The sequence below is a fragment of the Lactuca saligna genome, chromosome 7, assembly GCF_052625555.1.
Source record: "Lactuca saligna cultivar CGN05327 chromosome 7, ASM5262555v1, whole genome shotgun sequence".
NCBI classification, from domain to species: domain Eukaryota; kingdom Viridiplantae; phylum Streptophyta; class Magnoliopsida; order Asterales; family Asteraceae; genus Lactuca; species Lactuca saligna.
The window spans coordinates 6,711,855-6,730,521 of record NC_136423.1 but is presented as its reverse complement, the minus strand read 5'-3'; the positions used below and the strand labels follow the sequence as shown (position 1 = coordinate 6,730,521).

Sequence of the window (18,667 nt, the reverse complement as noted above, 5' to 3'; positions counted from 1 at the left end):
TAAAAGTAAAAGGAGTTAAGTGGTTAAAGTGTTATAGTATATTAACCACTTAATATATATATATTGAGTGGTTAATATAAATACACAAAAGCTATCTACTATAATGCTATTAAATGAAAATAAATCATAACTCAATATTAATAACCTCTAAAAAAAGCTCCTATTAGAGATGCTCTTAGAATACAAACATCAGATACATTAAATCAAATCAAATGTAGCACTACGTTCTGTTATCTTCTATTTAGTTATTAATCATGTTCATAATTTAATGAAATCCAACACTCTAATTATAAAAAACTAACAAAAAAACATGAACCATTCTTTTCCCCTGTAAAACCTCCCCAGTTTAAAAGAAAACCATTAATCTTGGAGTAATTTGACCCAATCAATTCCTAAGCAAAAGTAATCCGTCCATGTTTCTGCAAATTACAAGAAGACTTCACTATTTAAAACACGTATCTCGTATTTATGTTCCTATCAATCAAAATCAAACACAACAACAATTTCATAGTTTTCCATTCCACCATGGATCGTTCGACAAAAGTGTTCATCTTGATTTCTTTCTTCTTTTTATCGGTCATATCAAATTTCAATCTCGTTCATGCTGAAGAATTGTTTGAATGTACTTTTGATCAGGCGGTTATGAAAAGCCAAGACAAATGGATTGTCCAATTCCTTATACCTCAGTAATTCACTATTCCACATATACTTATTCTTTTTTACTTTATATATATATATATATATATATATATATATATATATATATATATATATATATATATATATATATAATGTGTGTATGTGTATTCTTATAGGTGTGGAGCCGTTAAAGGCCTTAAACCTGAATGGGACAAAGCTTCAGCTAATATGTGCGGAAAGGTCAAGTTTGGTGAAGTGAACTGTCAGAATTCCCCTGTAATATTCCTCGATTTTTTTCTTCAATTTTTTAATTTAAACTAATATTAATAATCCATATTGTTATTAATCGATTGCAATTTTTCAGGAATTATGTGGTAAGTATAAGGTACCATATTACCCATATATTTTACAATTTGGTACAGACAAGACAAAAGAACCTATCCAATACCAAGGAGACAGGAGTGCTAGCGCACTGGAAGAAGCTGCCCTTAAAATTGCCTAAAAGAAAATTTTGAGTGAGGAATATTACGTCGAAATACGACTTGTTTTTATCTGTCATAATTGTCAAATAATGACTCCTTTTTTATGGTGTAACTTTTGTGTAAAAATCTAATAAATGAATATTTATATTTTGTTTATTTATATTCCAAATCATCTAACATATTTATGGCATATCTACTGAATTTATTTTCATCGACTTGTCACTACTCATTAAATATTTATAAACATTGGAGCATATAACTGATTTTGTTACCATTCATCAACCATTTAATATTCTTCAATCCTTAATTTATCAATTATGGTATCACATTTTATCTTTCTAATCAATAATATTTTTATTTTAACTAGTTAATCAAATTTATAAATAATTATAATGAAAATGAATATTTTTATAGCTACATAATTTATTAAAAAAAATCAATTCCAAATATAATATATGTTTAAATTAAATGGAGGTGATTATAAAATGTTTCAAAAATAAGAAGATATACTACACAAGCAATGAAAGTAGGTTGTTTATAACAAGTTCAATTTTGGTTTAATTGCGTTTGGGGCGCGACAGATAAATGATTTAGTACTACAGAAGCATGTTGGTGATGCTGGTTATGGGTACACAGATTTGGAGGAATTTGGAGGACACATTATGATTTGACAAAATTCATCGGTGAAGGGGGCGAACGGGTGGAGATAAAGATGAATTGTGTGTTTCAGTGAGCGGATTGTCTTGAAAAAGATTTTTAAGTAATTTGATTTGTAACAGTGGCAACTATGATGTAACTACATGTAACTTTTATTGATTTAGATTCTTCTTTTCTAATGACGATCACTAAACACATACACACACACACCATATTTTTCATACTTTCTACTTCATCCATCATTTAATACTTCCCTAACATTTTTTGGCTCACTCACTTAGATACAGTTCGCTGAATCTATTTTGGCATATTTATAATAATCAACCCACAACTAATTCTAAGAATATTTCCTAGCCATTTTCATTGACATTAATAAGTTAAAATCTAAATAAAGAAAGTTTGACCATTTATTCGTTGGAAAATAACATTGTTTCTTTAAATATCACGTCGATTCGAGTAAAATATAGTTGTGGAAGTTCTAATTCTCTTGCCTCCAAATTCATATTTTTGGCCCCAAAGGTTGATTTTTTTTTTTCCTTAAAAAACAATATTTCCTCATTGGCATTACAAAAATAGCAACATAAATTGATACAATTTCATCTACTCTAATAAATGAAGGTATTTTTTGCCACTTGTCATATTCTCATTCAATTTGTCAAATATCATTTTGTTGTTATTTTGAATTAATTTTTATTCCACGTGTCATTTTATGGTTTTTCTATTTTATTAATTCCACATAGTATTTATTTAAATGCTATAATAAATGCATATTAATTTCCGTAATGAACTTTCCTTTTAATTTCAAAATTACTATATTAAAGTTTTGTTAATTTTCTTTATTTATTTATCTAAATTATTTGTTTAAATTTAGAGTAAAAAACACTTTCATTTTTATAATTCAATATTTTTCTCATATTTTTTTTTTATAAATTCAAACTTCTCAACTGTGTAGAATTTTATATTTAGTTTTTTCTTTTAGATTTAAACTCATGTAATAAATGGGTCTCATAACTAGTATACTCTAATAAATGAATGTTTTTTTTGTCACTTGTCACACTCTCATTTAATTTGTCAAATATCATTTTATGGTTATTTTGAATTATTTATTTTCCACATGTCATTGTATAAGTTTTTCTATTTTTTTTATTCCACATAATATTTTAATGTAATAATTACAATAAATGTAGTAATAAATGAATATCAATATCATTAATGAACTTATTTTTTAATTTCAAAATTCTCAAAATTAAAGTTTATTACTTTTTTGTTTATTTATTTAAATTATTTGTTTAAATTTAAAAGATAAAAATATTTTCATTATAATAATTCATTATTTTTTTCTTATAAATTCAAAGTTCTCAAATATTTAGACATTTATATTTATTTATTTTTTTAAATTAACCCATGTATTACATGGGTCTCACAACTAGTTTACAATAAAACACTATTTCATAGTATGACTTTTTATAAACAGAGTTATTTATTTCACACTATATTATTAATATGTAATGCCCCAATCTTCAGGTAATTGAATTACATAAGAACTTTCTTGATTTCAAGGTCTACTCGACGAGTTGGTAGCCCTACTCGTCGAGTAGCAGCGAATTGGCTCGCGTGTTTAGTGATCTACTCGATGAGTCCAAATAGGGACTCGACGAGTAGAAGTTGGCTGACGAAACCCTAAATCCCGGGGTTTTGGCACCCTATTTAAGGATCATATATTCCACTTAGCCTCTCTCACTGCCTCTCTTGAATCCAGAAACCCTAATTCGTGTTTACCCTCTTTTGTGTGTGCTTTTTACCTTGAAAGAAGATCCTTTAGAATTAAGAGCTTCAACTTCAAGAAGTTGGAGCTAGTGGCTATTGTAGATCTAGATTCTTCCTTGGATTGGCATCATTTTGAAGGTAACAAGTTGTTACCTTGATTCTCCTTTGATTAGAACCCCTCATGGTTGGTTTAGAGCCCTTTTTAGGGTTTTGTGGTGATTCTCTGTGTTGGGTCAAGATATGGGGTTGCAACCTCAGATCTGGGCTCCTTTAGCCTCTCTTTATCATAAAGTTCAGTATTTGCCAATTTATGACCTATCCCATTGCCTTAAGCCACTCCTTTTAGCTTATTTTGGGTCATATCATCTTGCATGCACGTAAAGTTGGCAACTTTATGTGATAATCATGCCCTAGAAGCTTAGATCTGTAGTTTGGAGCCTTTGTATGACTTAAAAAGCTTCTGTATGGATGAACGATTTAAGGTACTCGGTGAGTCGCATGGTCGGCTCGGCGAGTCATTTGAAATTGTTCATGGAATCGACGGGTTGGATGAACAACTCGGCGACTCTGATGAAGATTGCCTTAGACTCGGTGAGCCTGAAGAGCGGCTCGGCGAGTCGGTTAAGGTTTCCCCATATCGTTAGATGTGTATAAACTCATTGGGTTGCACGCGGGAAACCTTGGCGAGTGGTCTCAGAGTTTCGATCACGAGCCTTAGGAACTCGATGAGTCACTCTAGTGACTCGACGAGTGGGTGAGTATTAAAGAAACTCGGCGAGCAGCTGAGGATACTCGACGAGTTAAGGTCAACATGGACTATTGACCTTGACTAACGACTTTGACTTTGACCATGAGTTGACTCGTTCACTTTTGAGGACAGTTTTGGAAATATTGGAGATTTACGAGTATGGTTCGTAATAAATATAAGTGGTGGTGTTCATGTCAGTGATCCGAGACTTTGAGCTTATTCCTGCGAGCCGTCTTTACAAGGTGAGTTTTCCTCACTATACTCAAGGGTCTAAGGCACCAAGTCCGACCCTTTGGATTGTTATTTGGTTATGTTATTCTAGTATGATCTGTTAGATCGGTATCCTAGAGGGTAGGATAATATTATATGATATGTGGTCTGAATTCTTAGATCGGTATCCTGGTAGATAGGATGATATGATGAGCTATGTGGTAGGACCTGTTAGATCAGTGTTGTCTGTAGACTGTTATGTGATTATATGTTATATGTTCACATGTCTGTTTGGTGGTTAAGGTTTATCTGCTTCGTGCGGAGGCCAATAGACCGGGGCATTCCAACCTGTTGGTTGAGGGCCTGGGGTATTCCATCCCGAGGATGATTGGACCCATAAAGTGTTGGCATTCCAACCTGCTAGTTGAGGGCCTGGGGTATTCCAACCCAATGGTTGACTGGACCCATTGTATACTGCGTTTATGACAATATGTATATTTGTGAGTATGGTTATTTTGGGGGAACTCACTAAGCTTTCGGGCTTACAGTTTCCGTTTATTGTTTCAGGTACATCAGGGGATCGAGGCGAGGCAAAGGCGTGATCGTACCGCTCCTCATATTTTGTTATGTATTCTGGGAAAAACTCTGATAAAGACTATTTTGGAAACAAATTTGTAGTAACTATTGGTTTTTAAATGTTCTTGGAAAGTTTAAATTTGGCTTAAATTTTATGGGTGTTATATAATATTGTATAATTTATATTATTGTGAATTATATTTTATGTTTCTAAATATGATAAATAATAATAAAGATTAGCATAACAATAAATATTATCAAAATATTCATCCTCATAAAATAGTATACCTATGATAGCAAAATATTTTCAAGGACAAATTAACCATTTATACCCAAAATAATACACATTATTGTAAAATGAGTGATCTCATATTTAAGACTACAAATAAACCATTTAAACCCAAAACAATATACATCATCTAAAAAAGAGAGATTTGAGTTCTTGGTTAGGACTTAAACATTCAATCAGATCCAAAAAAAGCTTTCTTCCTATTTTGAAACAGTTTCTTAATTTTCACCATATATACATTTTTGATGTTAGCTTGAAGGTGTGAGATCAAAGGAAGCAGACAGTGGGCGGTCAACAAAGGGAAGGGTTTCAATTAGGCGGGTGGAACTTTGATTCGAAGATTATGGTGAAGCCTCCAATTTAGGTGAAGTCGAATAAGAAGAAGCGGTGCTTCAGATGATGGCTACACGTGAGGGTTTCACGGAAGCAAGTTTAAAGGTAGAAATACCATTCTTTAGTATAAAAAGCTTTTGGGGAGAACATGCAGAATAATCCGACACTTCAAGAGATGAAGAACTTTCTCAATGTGCTTGCCTACTCTAGAAATTATAGGAATATGTACGTATATTAGCAATGCATTACATTTATTTACCATTAGAATGATTATTGTGGTTGATATTTTCTATCTTGTAACATCCCAAAATACGACCCAAAAATTTTTGTTTAATAATTACTAAAAACACCATGTTAATATCATAAAGTAAAACTCGTACATCAATATCTCAAAACAATAGGAAGTTGTATCAAGATTGTATCAAATCACATCCATGAAAAGCTAAAAAAAACAACTCTCAGGACAATTGAAGCGGTGGTGTGTGCGATGTCATCAACCCAAGCTCTTCCCTTTACTTGCGGAAGTACCTGAAACCAAAACTAAAACTGTAAGCATAGAGCTTAGTGAGCTCCCCCAAACTACCACATACCACACAATAACATATAACCTTGCCCACTGCATCGGACCGAAGTCCGGAACTAACCAGGGCCTTGCCCTCTGCATCGGACAGAAGTCCGGAAACTGCAACGGACCGAAGTCCGGAAATGACTGGGACCTTGTCCCTTGCATCAGACCGAATTCCGGAACTAACTGCATCGGACCGAAATCCGGAATCTGACTGAGCATATCATAGCATAGAATAAACAAATCAACTAGCATAAGCACATAAACTGCATACTGCATCGGGTTGTAGCTCGGGATACATAACACATAATTCCTGTCTGAGCCACGAAGGCATCAAACATACTAAAACTGCATTGGACCGAATTCCGGAAACTACTACTAGCTAAACGGGTCGGCATTGTGGCCTTAGACCCGTTCCTACTGGAAGGAAACTCACCTCGTGACGCTGACTACTGAAATCCTGAATAAGAAATCCATGATGGCTGCTCCGGCTGCTTCCCAGCTCTTCTGAATGCCAAATGAAGGAATGATCCCAGATCTATGAGCTCAAGGCACTCAAGTTCTCCTTCTTCCACTTCTCTTCTTCTTATTCTTCACAAAAATAAGCTCAAAGATCAAACACACACAAGCAAGGAGCAAAGGGGACGAACTAGGCTTTCTTTGGGGTGAATGACAAGTGAGGAGGCCAAATGGGAGACTATAATGGGGTTTAAATACATCTCAAACCCTAAAATTAGGGTTTTTCCCCTTGCCGCGTACGTTGGGCGTACACTATGGTACGCTGCGCGTACGCCCCTCATCCACGCGTTTCATTTAACCCCTTACGCCCAGCGTACAACGGGTTACGCCCCGCGTACGGCTTATCGGCAGACTACATCTTGGCCCAACAAAAGGCCCACTCTCATAACTAAATCTATTATAGCCCAAAATAAAACTCGAGAATTAAATAAACTTATACCTCGGGAAAAACGATCGTTACATATTTTGTGCAATGGATTGTATTTTTTGTGTATAATATTTTATTTTATGTTATGAAACATTAAATGTGTGATTTAATTTGAATATTAGTAAATTTAAAAATAAAATATGTTTTAAAGTTTTGTCAAAAATCATGATATACAAATGTCTATCGAGAATTTATAAAAAACAGGTAAATTATTTTTGACATACAAGTGGTATGTCGTAAATACATGACACAGAAATGGATGTTATGTTCATTTATGATTGCAGGTTTAATGGCATGCGATGCATGTTATTAAAGGTGTGTTTTCTAGTACCAAAGTGCCTTATCTACCGCCACATGAATGAATGCAAAATTTACACATATGATACTAATAGATACACGGTTGAAGCATTGTACTTTCAAAGTACAATGTTGTAATTTGGCATAGATTTTGAAGTATACAAACCAACAGAAAGACATTGTTATATCTTGTATTTAACTATTTGTTACTCCGATAAATTAGATGTCAAATATACAAACCAATGAAAATATAATGTTATAATCGATATCTCCTCAACTAAAAGCACCAAACTTTCAATATAATGCTAGAAAACCACAGATAATATAAAAATCATACTTTAGTACCCCCCAACTAAAAGTACATTACATTTGATCTTATTGCTTTCTTGAGCATTCACATAGAAAGTTCTAAACACTTCTTCTATTTGGATGGTCCGTTTTTTTCCTAAAAAAGAAATAAGTATTCGATATAAACTAATATCAACCTTTGTGTTCCAAAAATAAGTAAGTCAACCTACTAAATTTCAAAAAAGAAAAGTGAATCAGATAGTCTATTTTTTGTTAAATGCCTCGATAAATAAAGGTGAAACTAGTAGTCCTTCTATTTATGCCTAAAACTTCAAAATATTAAATTCCCAAAATACCCCCAAGTATAGCCGGCTCTCCCACTCATTGATATCGGTGTGTGTGTGTGTATGTGTGTGTGTGTGTGTATGTGTGTGTGTGTGTGTATATATATATATATATATATAACAACACTACAGTTGGCCACATCGTAATATAACATACTTACAAAAAAACAGTATAATAAATCACTAGTCTAATATACCCCCTCAGTCTAAGGTGGAGGTTCACAGATGCTTAGACTGGACTAGCAATCGTTAAACAAAACTCATGGGAGTCCCTTCATGAAGATTTCAGCGAACTGGTATTGGGAGGGTACATGTAACACCCGAGTCTGGCCATGTTGCACTATTTCATGAATGAAATGAATATTGATTTCAATGTGCTTTGTACGTTGATGTTGAATCGGGTTTTGAGAGAGGTAAAGGACACTAAAATTGTCACAATAAACCAGTGACGTGTGTTTTGGTGGCATACCAATCACGTTACGCGGCCAACAAATTTCAGCTACGACATTAGCGACCCCTCGGTATTCTGCCTCGGTGATGGATCAAGAGATAGTTGTTTGGCATTTAGAAGACCTGGAGACCAAGTTTTCCCCAAAATAAACGCAATAGCCAGAAGTGGATTACCTAGTGTCTGGGCAACCTGCCTAGTCTGCATTGGTGTAGGAGACGAGGTTGGCTGGTGAGCTTGTAGACATGTGCAATCCCATACGAATCGTGCCTTTAACATAATGGATAATGCATTTAAGAGCATCCCAGTGAGCATTTTTTGAGGCGTGTATGTACATGCACACCTGCTAGATAGCATAAGAAATGTCGGGCCTGGTGAAAGTCAGGTATTGAAGCGCCCCAGCAAGGCTACGATAGGTGGAGGGCTTATCGATAAGACTGCATGCGTCACTGCTTATTTTTCCTGCTATATTGATGGGGTTTGTACTGGATTGCATTTCTCCATTTTTTGCCCTGGAAATGATGTTCGACGCATTTTTTCCTGAGAGACGAACATGCCAGTAACATCTCACTTAACAGAAATGCCAAGAAAATAGTGTAATGGTCCGAGGTCTTTCATTGTGAGCTCAAATGATAGTCATGAAAATAGTCGGGTGTACAGTGACGTAGAAGAGGCAGTGAAGATGATATCATCCACATAAAGGAGGAGGTTTGTTGTATTCAAGTCGTGGAAGTAAATAAAGAGGGAGTGATCACATATGTTATGCTGAAAACCAATGGTGGTAACATAGTTAGCGAAGCATTGGTACCGCGCACGGGGTGCTTGTTTTAGACTGTAAAGTGAGAGCTTCAACCTGCAAACATGATTAGGGTGTGTAGAGTCCCGAAACCCAAGAGGTTGGTGCATGAAAATTGTCCAGGAAAGGTGCCCGTGAAGAAATGTGTTCTTTACATCCAGTTGGTTTATGACCCACCATTTATGTAAAGCAATGCTAAGCACCGTGCGAATGGAATCCAGTTTTACTATTGGACTAAGAGTTTCATCGCAGTCAATCTCTACTTGTTTTGACCTACCATCACAAACCAAGCGTGCCTAGTAGCGCTCTAGTAACCCATCAGCTTTAGTTTTGTGCTTAAAAATCCACATGCAGCAAATAATATTCATATTTGGACGATGAGGTACCAGATCCCAAGTATTATTATCGATAAGAGCGTTAAACTCACGTTCGCGTCCCTAACCTCTGCCCCGTCCACCTCGACCCCTCCCACGATAAGATCCATCTGAATGGCCCTGACTTGGGGACCGAGATTGTTGCGACTGAGAATATGGTCCGTTGTCCTGCTAATCAGTGGTGGTTGTGTCGACAACGTTCGCTGCTGGTGCGGTGATGGAGGTAGTGAGGGCGGTGACGGGTGGGTTATACAGTGATTCTCTGGTTTCCTCGAGACAAAGTTTAGAGCGGGCGGTGTAGAAGTCAAGTAGCGTAGTGGATTGTTGGAGAAGAGTGGTGATGTTGTCGTATTAATCCGAGAGACCAGAGATAAGCTATAGAACAAGCCGTTGATTGTCTACAGGAGCCTCGACATTAGTTAGCTAATCAGAGAGATTTTTGACTTCTTGGTAATATACCGCCATGTTAGGAAAGTTTTCAAGCTTGACATTTGCGAATTTCTAGTGAAGGTAGAGATCATGGGCCGGTTTTCAGTCTATAAAGATGTTTTCAATGGCCTTCTAGGCGGCCGCAACGGTGGTTCCTGGCGAGAGAATGGTTACGAAGAGATATTTAGAAATTATCTCGAATATCCGTTGTAACACAATGGCATCCAGATCTGACCACTGTTCATCAGCTTTAAGATCTTTTTCTTTGGCTGAAGTAGATGAAGCAGGTGGAATAATATGATCAAGGACCTTAAACGCACGACAATGTATCTTGAAAAGTTCGGACCAATATGTGTATTGGCTATCAACCGTATCATCACTACTAGAAAAACAGCCTTTTACGACGCTCATTGCGCGTCGTAAAAGATTCAGATGACGCGCAAATGCGCGTCAAGGAAGGCTCTGTCATAAAGAGAGACGACGCGCTTTTGCGCGTCATCTATAGACTACGCGCATTTACAATGCTCATTACGACGCGCGTTTACGACACTTCATGTGTATCAAGGAAGGCCCTGTCATAAAGGAAGACGACACGTATTCGCGTGCCGTAACCTTACGACGCGCGTGTTAATGACGCGTAATGCGTATCAAGAAAACCCTTGTCAAGAAAGGCCATGTCATAAATGAAGATGACACATTTTTGCGTATCATAATTTTAAATGTTTAAAAAAAATATTATTTATAGAGTTACTAATTTTCAAATTAAATAATACATTAAAAATCTCATAATTCAAAATAAAATACCATAAATAACAAAGATAATTTATTTTACTAATATGTCAAATACAAATAATTATTCCAAAAATGAATAAATGTTATAAAAAAAAATGAACTCATTTATATACAATTGCATCATCTAGCTTACTATGTGCCAATAAATCTCTGTGTGTTTACTTTTGCTTGAGTCTCGTTTCCTCCAAAGCTTCTAGCCATGCCAAAATATGATATCTTGAGTCTCGTTTCAAGAACCAAAATCACCTTCAATCACCCAATTAAACTCTATATATTCTGTTGTTTGAAAGAAATTGGTGTTTGTAATCTATGAACAAAAAACACAAAGACCAAGGTTAACATTTGCTATATAGAAAGCACAACTAGACATATGAATATATATAATACACAACATAAACATTTTCATGAAAATGATATAGACCAATAAGTAAGAGTGCTGATATTGATACCTTAATTACGCCATTGGTGAACAAAATTTTAATTGGTTGATAGCAATACTTGACCTCTGAAAACAAATAAACAAAGGATCGCATCATAATTAGCTCAACAAAGTAATTCTTATACATTGTCTCTACCAAAAGATTCATCATGGAAACATTTTTGTTGGAAATAACTAAACAAAAACCTAAATACTAAGCAAAAATATTATAGTAATCACCATTTAGAGCAGGATGAGGAGTCCGATCAGGCCATATAAGACCATTAAAGCAGAAATTTAAGTCATTTGGTGTATCTCCACAGTCACCTCCATATGCCCAGTATTTGCTACCATTTGCATTTTCCTGGAGTAACTCCTGAAACCAGATGCAAATATTTAGAACTACCCTTGCACCACATTTACATATTTATAAAATTCAAGAGATGAGTTTCAAACCTTGTCTTACTGTAATCAGTTATGGTCCTGTTGCAAGTCCAATCGCTTAATTTCTTTTTTTATCTTAATAATTTATTAGAAAAAAAATGTTAATTAAAAAGCTTCTCACCACATGGGTCAGCAAACCGCAAGGTCAAAGAAACCGAATTGTCATCATTCTTTATCCTTTTCAACCTGAACTCGTTTTGTTGATGAATCCTCTTGAATTCAGCAACTCCATTTTTGGTGTTTAAACATACAGATTGATCAATCTCCATGAAATTCAATGATCTTGGTGATGCCTCTTTCAGAAAAGGATCTTCTAGAAGCTTTCCAGCAAACGATCTTTCAGTTGCTGGAACCAGACATTTTTCTATGAATGCCTTCAGTTCAGAATCACCCACTTTGCTAAGAGAACCCGGCTTAATCCCCTGTAGTTTTCTTTAAACAAACAATCATTTAACTTATTTGATTCCATTAATAAAGCTCCCATTTCCAAAACTTACTGAGGTTACTTTCTTATAGATTTGAGCTGGATTTTTGCATTCGCTATAAGGATACTCAAATGTCACCATTTCCAACAAACACATCCCAAAAGAATATATGTCAACAAGTTCATTGTATTCCTCATCATAAAGCTCCGGTGCCATGAATTCAGGTGTTCCTAGTGAAAAAAACAACATTAAATTCATACTAAACTTGAAGAACATGTTTTGTTTTTAGTTAGTCTTACCAATAACACTCTTGGCAGTTGGTTGCTGCATGACAGTTGCCAATCCAAGATCACCAATCTTGATTTCTCCATTGTTCCCATTCACAAATATGTTGTCACATTTCAAATCCCTGTGAATCACAGGTGGATTTTGACTGTGAAGGTAGTGAAGACCATTTAGAATTTGTCTTGCCCACTTCTTGATCGCTTTCAAATCAACCGTTTTATGTTTCTTCCGATATCTAATAAATGCAAATTAAGAGTCGAGTAAAATACATCATTTATTACCTTATATATATATATATATATATATATATATATATATATATATATATATATATATATATATATATATATATATATATATATATATATATATATATATATATATATATATGATATCAAATCTATTATTTCTTACTGTCTAAGGCTTCCGAATGTGAAGAGCTCAGTTATCATATATACATTTTTCTTCTTATGATCAACCCATGAATCAAAGAACTTGATGATGTTATTGTGTTTTAATGATCTAAGAAAATGAACTTCTGAATATAATTTTTCCAAGTCTTGTGGTGACTGCATCACAGCATCAATCCTCATATGATTCCAGGCAACTTCAATTCCTTCAAGCTAGTCGAATCCCTTGTACCTATTCAAAATCAAAATCCTTTATTAACAAAATCTTATAAACCGAATGAAAAACAAGAGCTTCTTCTACTAAACGTCATGAAACCATACACAGTCTGAAACTGTAGCGAATAATATCCTATTAAGCATCATCATTACCAACATCTGAATCTTCTGCTCCATTAACTTCTTCTAGAGAAACCAATGACTTCAATTCATGCTCAAGAGAATCAATTTCAGTTTCTGTGATTTCAAGTGTCTTTGTCAGCTCTGCTTTCCATACATGTAACTTGTCCATTGCAGTAGATTTCACAAATTTAGAACATGGAGAACTTGATGCATCCATCTGTAACAGTTCATCAAGTGCAGAGCTCAAGTTAAGCTCCAAATTAGATGATAATCCCTAGCCTCTGTGTGATTTTCAGACACATGACAAGAAGCAACACTAGTTGTTATAAACAAGTTACACTTTACTTTAAATGAAATAGAAAGGAATTCAATATTACAACGTTTAGACTATATTACATATTTGGTCATTGAGTTTGATTCAAAATTGAAAAAATCCCTCATATCATACCGGTGGAAATGATGATTCACGGTCATGCAACTTCGCCACTTCCCACAAATCTTCACTTCCCCTTTACTTTGCAATCTCTTTTATATTCCTGCTTAAAAAAATTCCAAATTTACAAACTTAACAAAAAGAAAACATAAAGTTTTGCAGAGAATGAAGATCAAGATACTCACTAATCAGGGTCACCACCAAACGGAGTTCTTCCAATGATCAAATAAAGCAAAGTAACTCCAGCAGACCATATGTCAATTTTAGGCCCTTGGTACATGGATTTGAATAATACCTAAACATGCATCAAAACCTTTTAACAGAATCTCATCTGTAAACGTTTACAAATGACAGATGATATTTTATAGCAATAGAACTTACGGATTTAAACTTCTTGCCATCAACCTCATTAGGAGAACCTAGCAGCAGCTGCCACTGCTCATCTACCCCAACTACACGCCTTTAATTTCATCAAATCAAATTTGCAGGACTTACTTAATTCATGATCTACACTGTGGGACCTCGTTAAACCATTGGTTTCCTTACCCATGAATCCTTCCAACCATATCCCATCTTTCCCATGTCTGGCAGTGACAAAAAAGGAGAATTTTGACCAAGGGCATTATGGTCATTTACACCTTATTTAAAGGTATAATTTTATTTTTACCAGGGGCCTTATGGTAATTTACACACATAAGAGATCAAGAACGCATAAGAGAGAGAGATCAAGAATTTGTGTCTATCCCATCTTTCCCACATCTGTCAGGGACAAAAGATGAGAATTTTGACGTGGGGCAAGATTTGTGTTTTGTTATTAAGATTTTGTCGTGTTTTTTGGGTGTCGTTGACCTTCTAGTCAATAGATACCTGATTGGGAAGGCTTTCTTTGTGTCCATTTGTTACATCTTCCTTGCTTTCAACAGGATCAAACCCATTTTTTTCACTGATTTTATTGAAAACAAAAAAGAAGAGAATTAAATAACGATTACAAGCATCATGGGAATTCCAACTACCCGAGTGACCAAAGTTGTTGCTACATCAATCGAGAAGTTATTTGGAGGTAATCATTTGATTTTTAAAATGAACATTTTTCCCCTGATTTATATCTAACATTAGTATTACAGGTGATATTTTATAGTCTATTAACCTTGGAGACATTATAGAAAGCAAAATTCCAAGTCTGAAGCACTTCATGCAAAATGATAATACATAAAACAAAGAATTCAGCATCAAATCTTTGGTGGCTCTTTCTTCTTCCATGCGGTTGCTTCAAAGGTGTGATAAAAGTCGTTTATACTCGTTAAAACCCATATAAAGAAAATTAAACATAATAAAACTCATTTTAACTTTAGTAATTTTATTTAAAGATAATAAAACTCGTTAAAACCCATATAAGTTAAAGTAAGATTAATATTTGTTCGTTATTTTCAAAAATATATGTGTAATATAATAATATTGTGTCATAAAAGTTGCTTATACTGATTTTCATTCCATTCCGTGATGGAATGAAAAAAAGATATCCCATGACTATGGAATAAAATTAGCAAAATGGAAGGAATCCCATTCCATCAAGAATGGTCCATTCCATTCCATCAGTCAAAAGTCAAAAAGGGGCACCTTTCAATAGTAACAAGCAAATTTGTGGGGTGATACTTGTCTTTCAACCTTGAGTCACCATTTTGTCAAGGGATATCGAATGTATATATGATAAATGAAAAAAAAAATGCACTTTTTTTGAAAGTATTTGTGTTGTTTAATAAACAACTGATAAAAATAAGTAACCTACCATTTTGTCAAAAATAATTTGTGAAATCCCGATTGGCTCCCACCTTTAACTAATGTTAAGGTGATTCAAAAAAATTTCATTTTTATTTTTCTAAATTTCAGAAAATTAGTGGATTACCATTTTCAAGCCCCTTAGAGATACTAAAAATGAGATAATATAAAATGTTTTAAACCTGATTAGACGAAACTGTTGAGGGAAGAGTTTGACTGTGAACAGTAGTATGTTGAGCCAGTGGTCCCTGCAACAAGAACATATAATCTAGATTTGTCAATATAGATAGGATAAAACAATAAGATCAAGATTCAAACCTGTGTTGGATATTCAGAGTTGATATATATATATATATATATATATATATATATATATATATATATATATATATATATATATATATATATTCTGATTTGTATTCTTGATACCTACAGAAAAAGAAGTCTTCAACAAGTATATGTCCCATTCTAGTGTTTCTATGCCTTCAGACAGAGTCAGACTGTCAGAATGTATTATTTAGTTTAGGGCAATGTTATGTATAATACTTCTGTATTTAACTTAAATGTTGTCATCTAACTTAGCCTCTCCCCAAAAACAAACTACATGTTTTGTTGAGCAATTATATTTGATGATCAACTGGTGCTTACCTGATGGACCACCTTGGTACCCACCAGATGAGCGCCCACCATACCTACCATGGGGCCTATCATCAGGATAGCCAGGCCTGCCGCCCATATCATGCTCATAGCCACCAAGGTAATCATACCCAAACATGTATCAACAATAAACAATACTGTGTGAACCAAACAAAGATTTTCAAGAAACTTCCTCTTTAAGCTACAATGCTTTTTATATGATTATATACAACATATACAGGTATGTGTGTGTTTTCACAGATAAGAATAATTCATTTTATCTCAGGTTTAATGAAAACATGTGTAGTTCCTTGCTCAAAATATATAATATAGCATACAAACACAAGAGTCGGTCATTGGGGCATTTTATCAAACAGTTGGTGTTCACCAAAAAGTATCCCTAAACAGGCAGTGATTAATCATTCAAAGATTACCAGGTTGCTGTCTTATGTAGTAACAGAGCAACCAAAAATCACAAGGAGTAGTGTAGAGAAATAAAGCATCAATTGTGTTTAGAAGATTTAAAAGATTTAGAAACAGCGTAATTCAGAAATAGGCGACCATACCAATATAAAGGCGTTATCTCAGGTTGCGAGGCTCGATTAGGAAAATCAAATCATGGACTCATATTTGGAGCTGATTGCGCCGCCTCTTCGAGCAGCACAGGAATCTGCTGTTGAGTGCTCATAAACATACTAAGCATGCTCCTAGCCCATTCAATAATGGCTAACAGAACACCACCAAAAAGAGCAGATCGAACGGCGGGGCGGAAACCATACCGTATCTGCAGAAATCCTCCTGTGGCGGCGCCATAATCGTATGCGAAGCGTAACCGTCAGAATGGACCTAGGGTTTTCCCACTACTGACTAATATTCGAAGAGATATTTTTGGTGGGTGATGGAAGTGAGAGAAAGTGGAGATGGAAGTGAACGAGAGATGAAGACAAACCAACCCTAACCCTTTGATTTCAATTTCTTGGCCCTGTGAGCGGACGACAATCATCGATTTACTAAAAATCGCATATCAGGAACCCACACAATGCTTTTAAGGTTTCTTTTGACCGAAGAGGATTTCACAATACGAAGAAGAAGGAGGAGAGTATCAGGCGAGGTTTTCAATTTTTTGGTATTTCATTACCCCCTTGGCAATTAAAAAGTTGAAGAACGCGTGTTGATGAAAAAATTATAAACCGACAGTTCTGCATGACACACTTTTTTATGGCAGCTGCCCTTCGTGTTTTTAATTTTTTTGTTGGAAACTAATTTTAGGGCACACATAAATGCGTGTCCTCTAATCTTCATATTTTGAAAAACTGACACCAATTTTTAGGGCACACACAAATATGTGCCCTCTATTAGCGAGTGTCATTGATTGCGCGTCGTAAAACGCTGTTTTTCTAGTAGTGCATGGAGGATTGGTATGTAATTCTTGATATTCATGACAATGACTACGGGGTGAATGGGGGTCGGGCCTGTCATTAGAGAGTGGTAGAGGTGATAAGAAGAATAAGAACCAGAAGAGAGGAAGAGGGGCGATTAGGGGTAGCACCAATTATGAAGGGATGTAATATGTCTCTATACCATAACAGTGTTGGATTAGTGTCTAAGTCCATAACTATTTTGGTATGTACTTGACCCGATGGTGCATGGTCCTTTTGGGTTGCCTTCACCAAAGCAACTTGATAGGATGAATTATAGAGAGAAAGGATTAAATATGATTTATTAATATTGTTTAATTAATATTAGTCAAGAATTAATTGGTAATTAGTTTTGTGACTAAAATAGATTAATTAAACTTAAGGGACTGGAATTGTAATTATAAGATAATTGCAATTTGGGCTATGGATTGCCTTATATTAAGGAGTGGACGAATTCTATGGGAAAGCCCATGAGGAAATCGTCCAAGGCCTTAAGGAAAGGAATCTATGGGTTGCTTAGGGCTTAAGCATCCAATTTAGGGTTTCCTTATTAGATAACCCTAATAGCCTAACTATATATACATCCCTTATGACCTAAAACGTGGCTAAGCATCCTTCTAGGGTTTCACACGTTTTAGGGCAGCCTCCATCCTCTCTCCTCTTCATCCTCTTGCTCTTGGTGTTTGTGAACCATTAGAGGAGTGACATTTGTGACTCTAAGCTTTCTAAAGTCAATACAAGGAGGAATTGGATTGTTATTGCTACATAAAAATCAAGGTAATGTCTTAAACCCATTCTTATGTTAATATGATTACTTGTATGCTAGAATTAGGGTTTATAGTCTTGGATAACTTACATGTACAATAGAGAAACCTAGATCAAAGCATTAGGGTTTGTATGAGCACATAGGATTAGGGCTGTAAACGAACTGAACGTTTGGCGAACCGTTCGTGAACGGTTCGGTGGGAAGTTCGTTTATGTTCGTTTATTTAATAAATGAACGAACATGAACAAAAATTATCGTTCGTTTAGTTAAATGAACAAACATGAACAATGGTCTCGTTCGTTCATTTATGTTCGTGAACGTTCGTTTACGATGTTCA

The 18,667-nt window shown here is 35.0% G+C and overlaps 1 protein-coding gene and 1 long non-coding RNA gene across 13 annotated transcripts; one reads left to right on the top strand and one right to left on the bottom strand.

The window, feature by feature from the left end:
* Positions 1–461: 461 nt before the first annotated feature.
* LOC145006302 (uncharacterized) lies at positions 462–1,281 on the top strand. Its single transcript, XR_013662855.1, has 3 exons — positions 462–686; positions 816–915; positions 1,004–1,281. It is a non-coding gene; the product is annotated as an uncharacterized LOC145006302 (long non-coding RNA).
* Positions 1,282–10,989: 9,708 nt separating this feature from the next.
* LOC145004383 (serine/threonine-protein kinase WNK8-like) lies at positions 10,990–17,275 on the bottom strand. 12 transcript variants are annotated; one of them, XM_078963294.1, is made up of 14 exons: positions 16,159–17,275; positions 15,693–15,758; positions 14,116–15,001; positions 13,920–14,029; positions 13,750–13,837; positions 13,332–13,518; positions 12,967–13,194; positions 12,567–12,787; positions 12,340–12,497; positions 11,964–12,264; positions 11,855–11,881; positions 11,639–11,774; positions 11,430–11,485; positions 10,990–11,287 (listed from the first exon to the last, which is right to left on the bottom strand). In XM_078963294.1, the coding sequence occupies exons 7-11, from the start codon at positions 13,143–13,145 to the stop codon at positions 11,874–11,876; spliced, it is 867 nt and encodes a 288-aa protein (XP_078819420.1). In that variant the 5' UTR covers positions 13,146–13,194; positions 13,332–13,518; positions 13,750–13,837; positions 13,920–14,029; positions 14,116–15,001; positions 15,693–15,758; positions 16,159–17,275; the 3' UTR covers positions 10,990–11,287; positions 11,430–11,485; positions 11,639–11,774; positions 11,855–11,873. The 12 variants fall into 12 exon arrangements, with proteins under 12 accessions (XP_078819420.1, XP_078819414.1, XP_078819418.1 ...); XM_078963288.1 differs by lacking the exon at positions 11,855–11,881 and having other exon boundaries at positions 14,116–14,493; positions 14,602–15,001; XM_078963292.1 differs by lacking the exon at positions 11,855–11,881 and having other exon boundaries at positions 14,116–14,318; positions 14,602–15,001.
* Between the last annotated feature and the right edge of the window lie 1,392 nt (positions 17,276–18,667).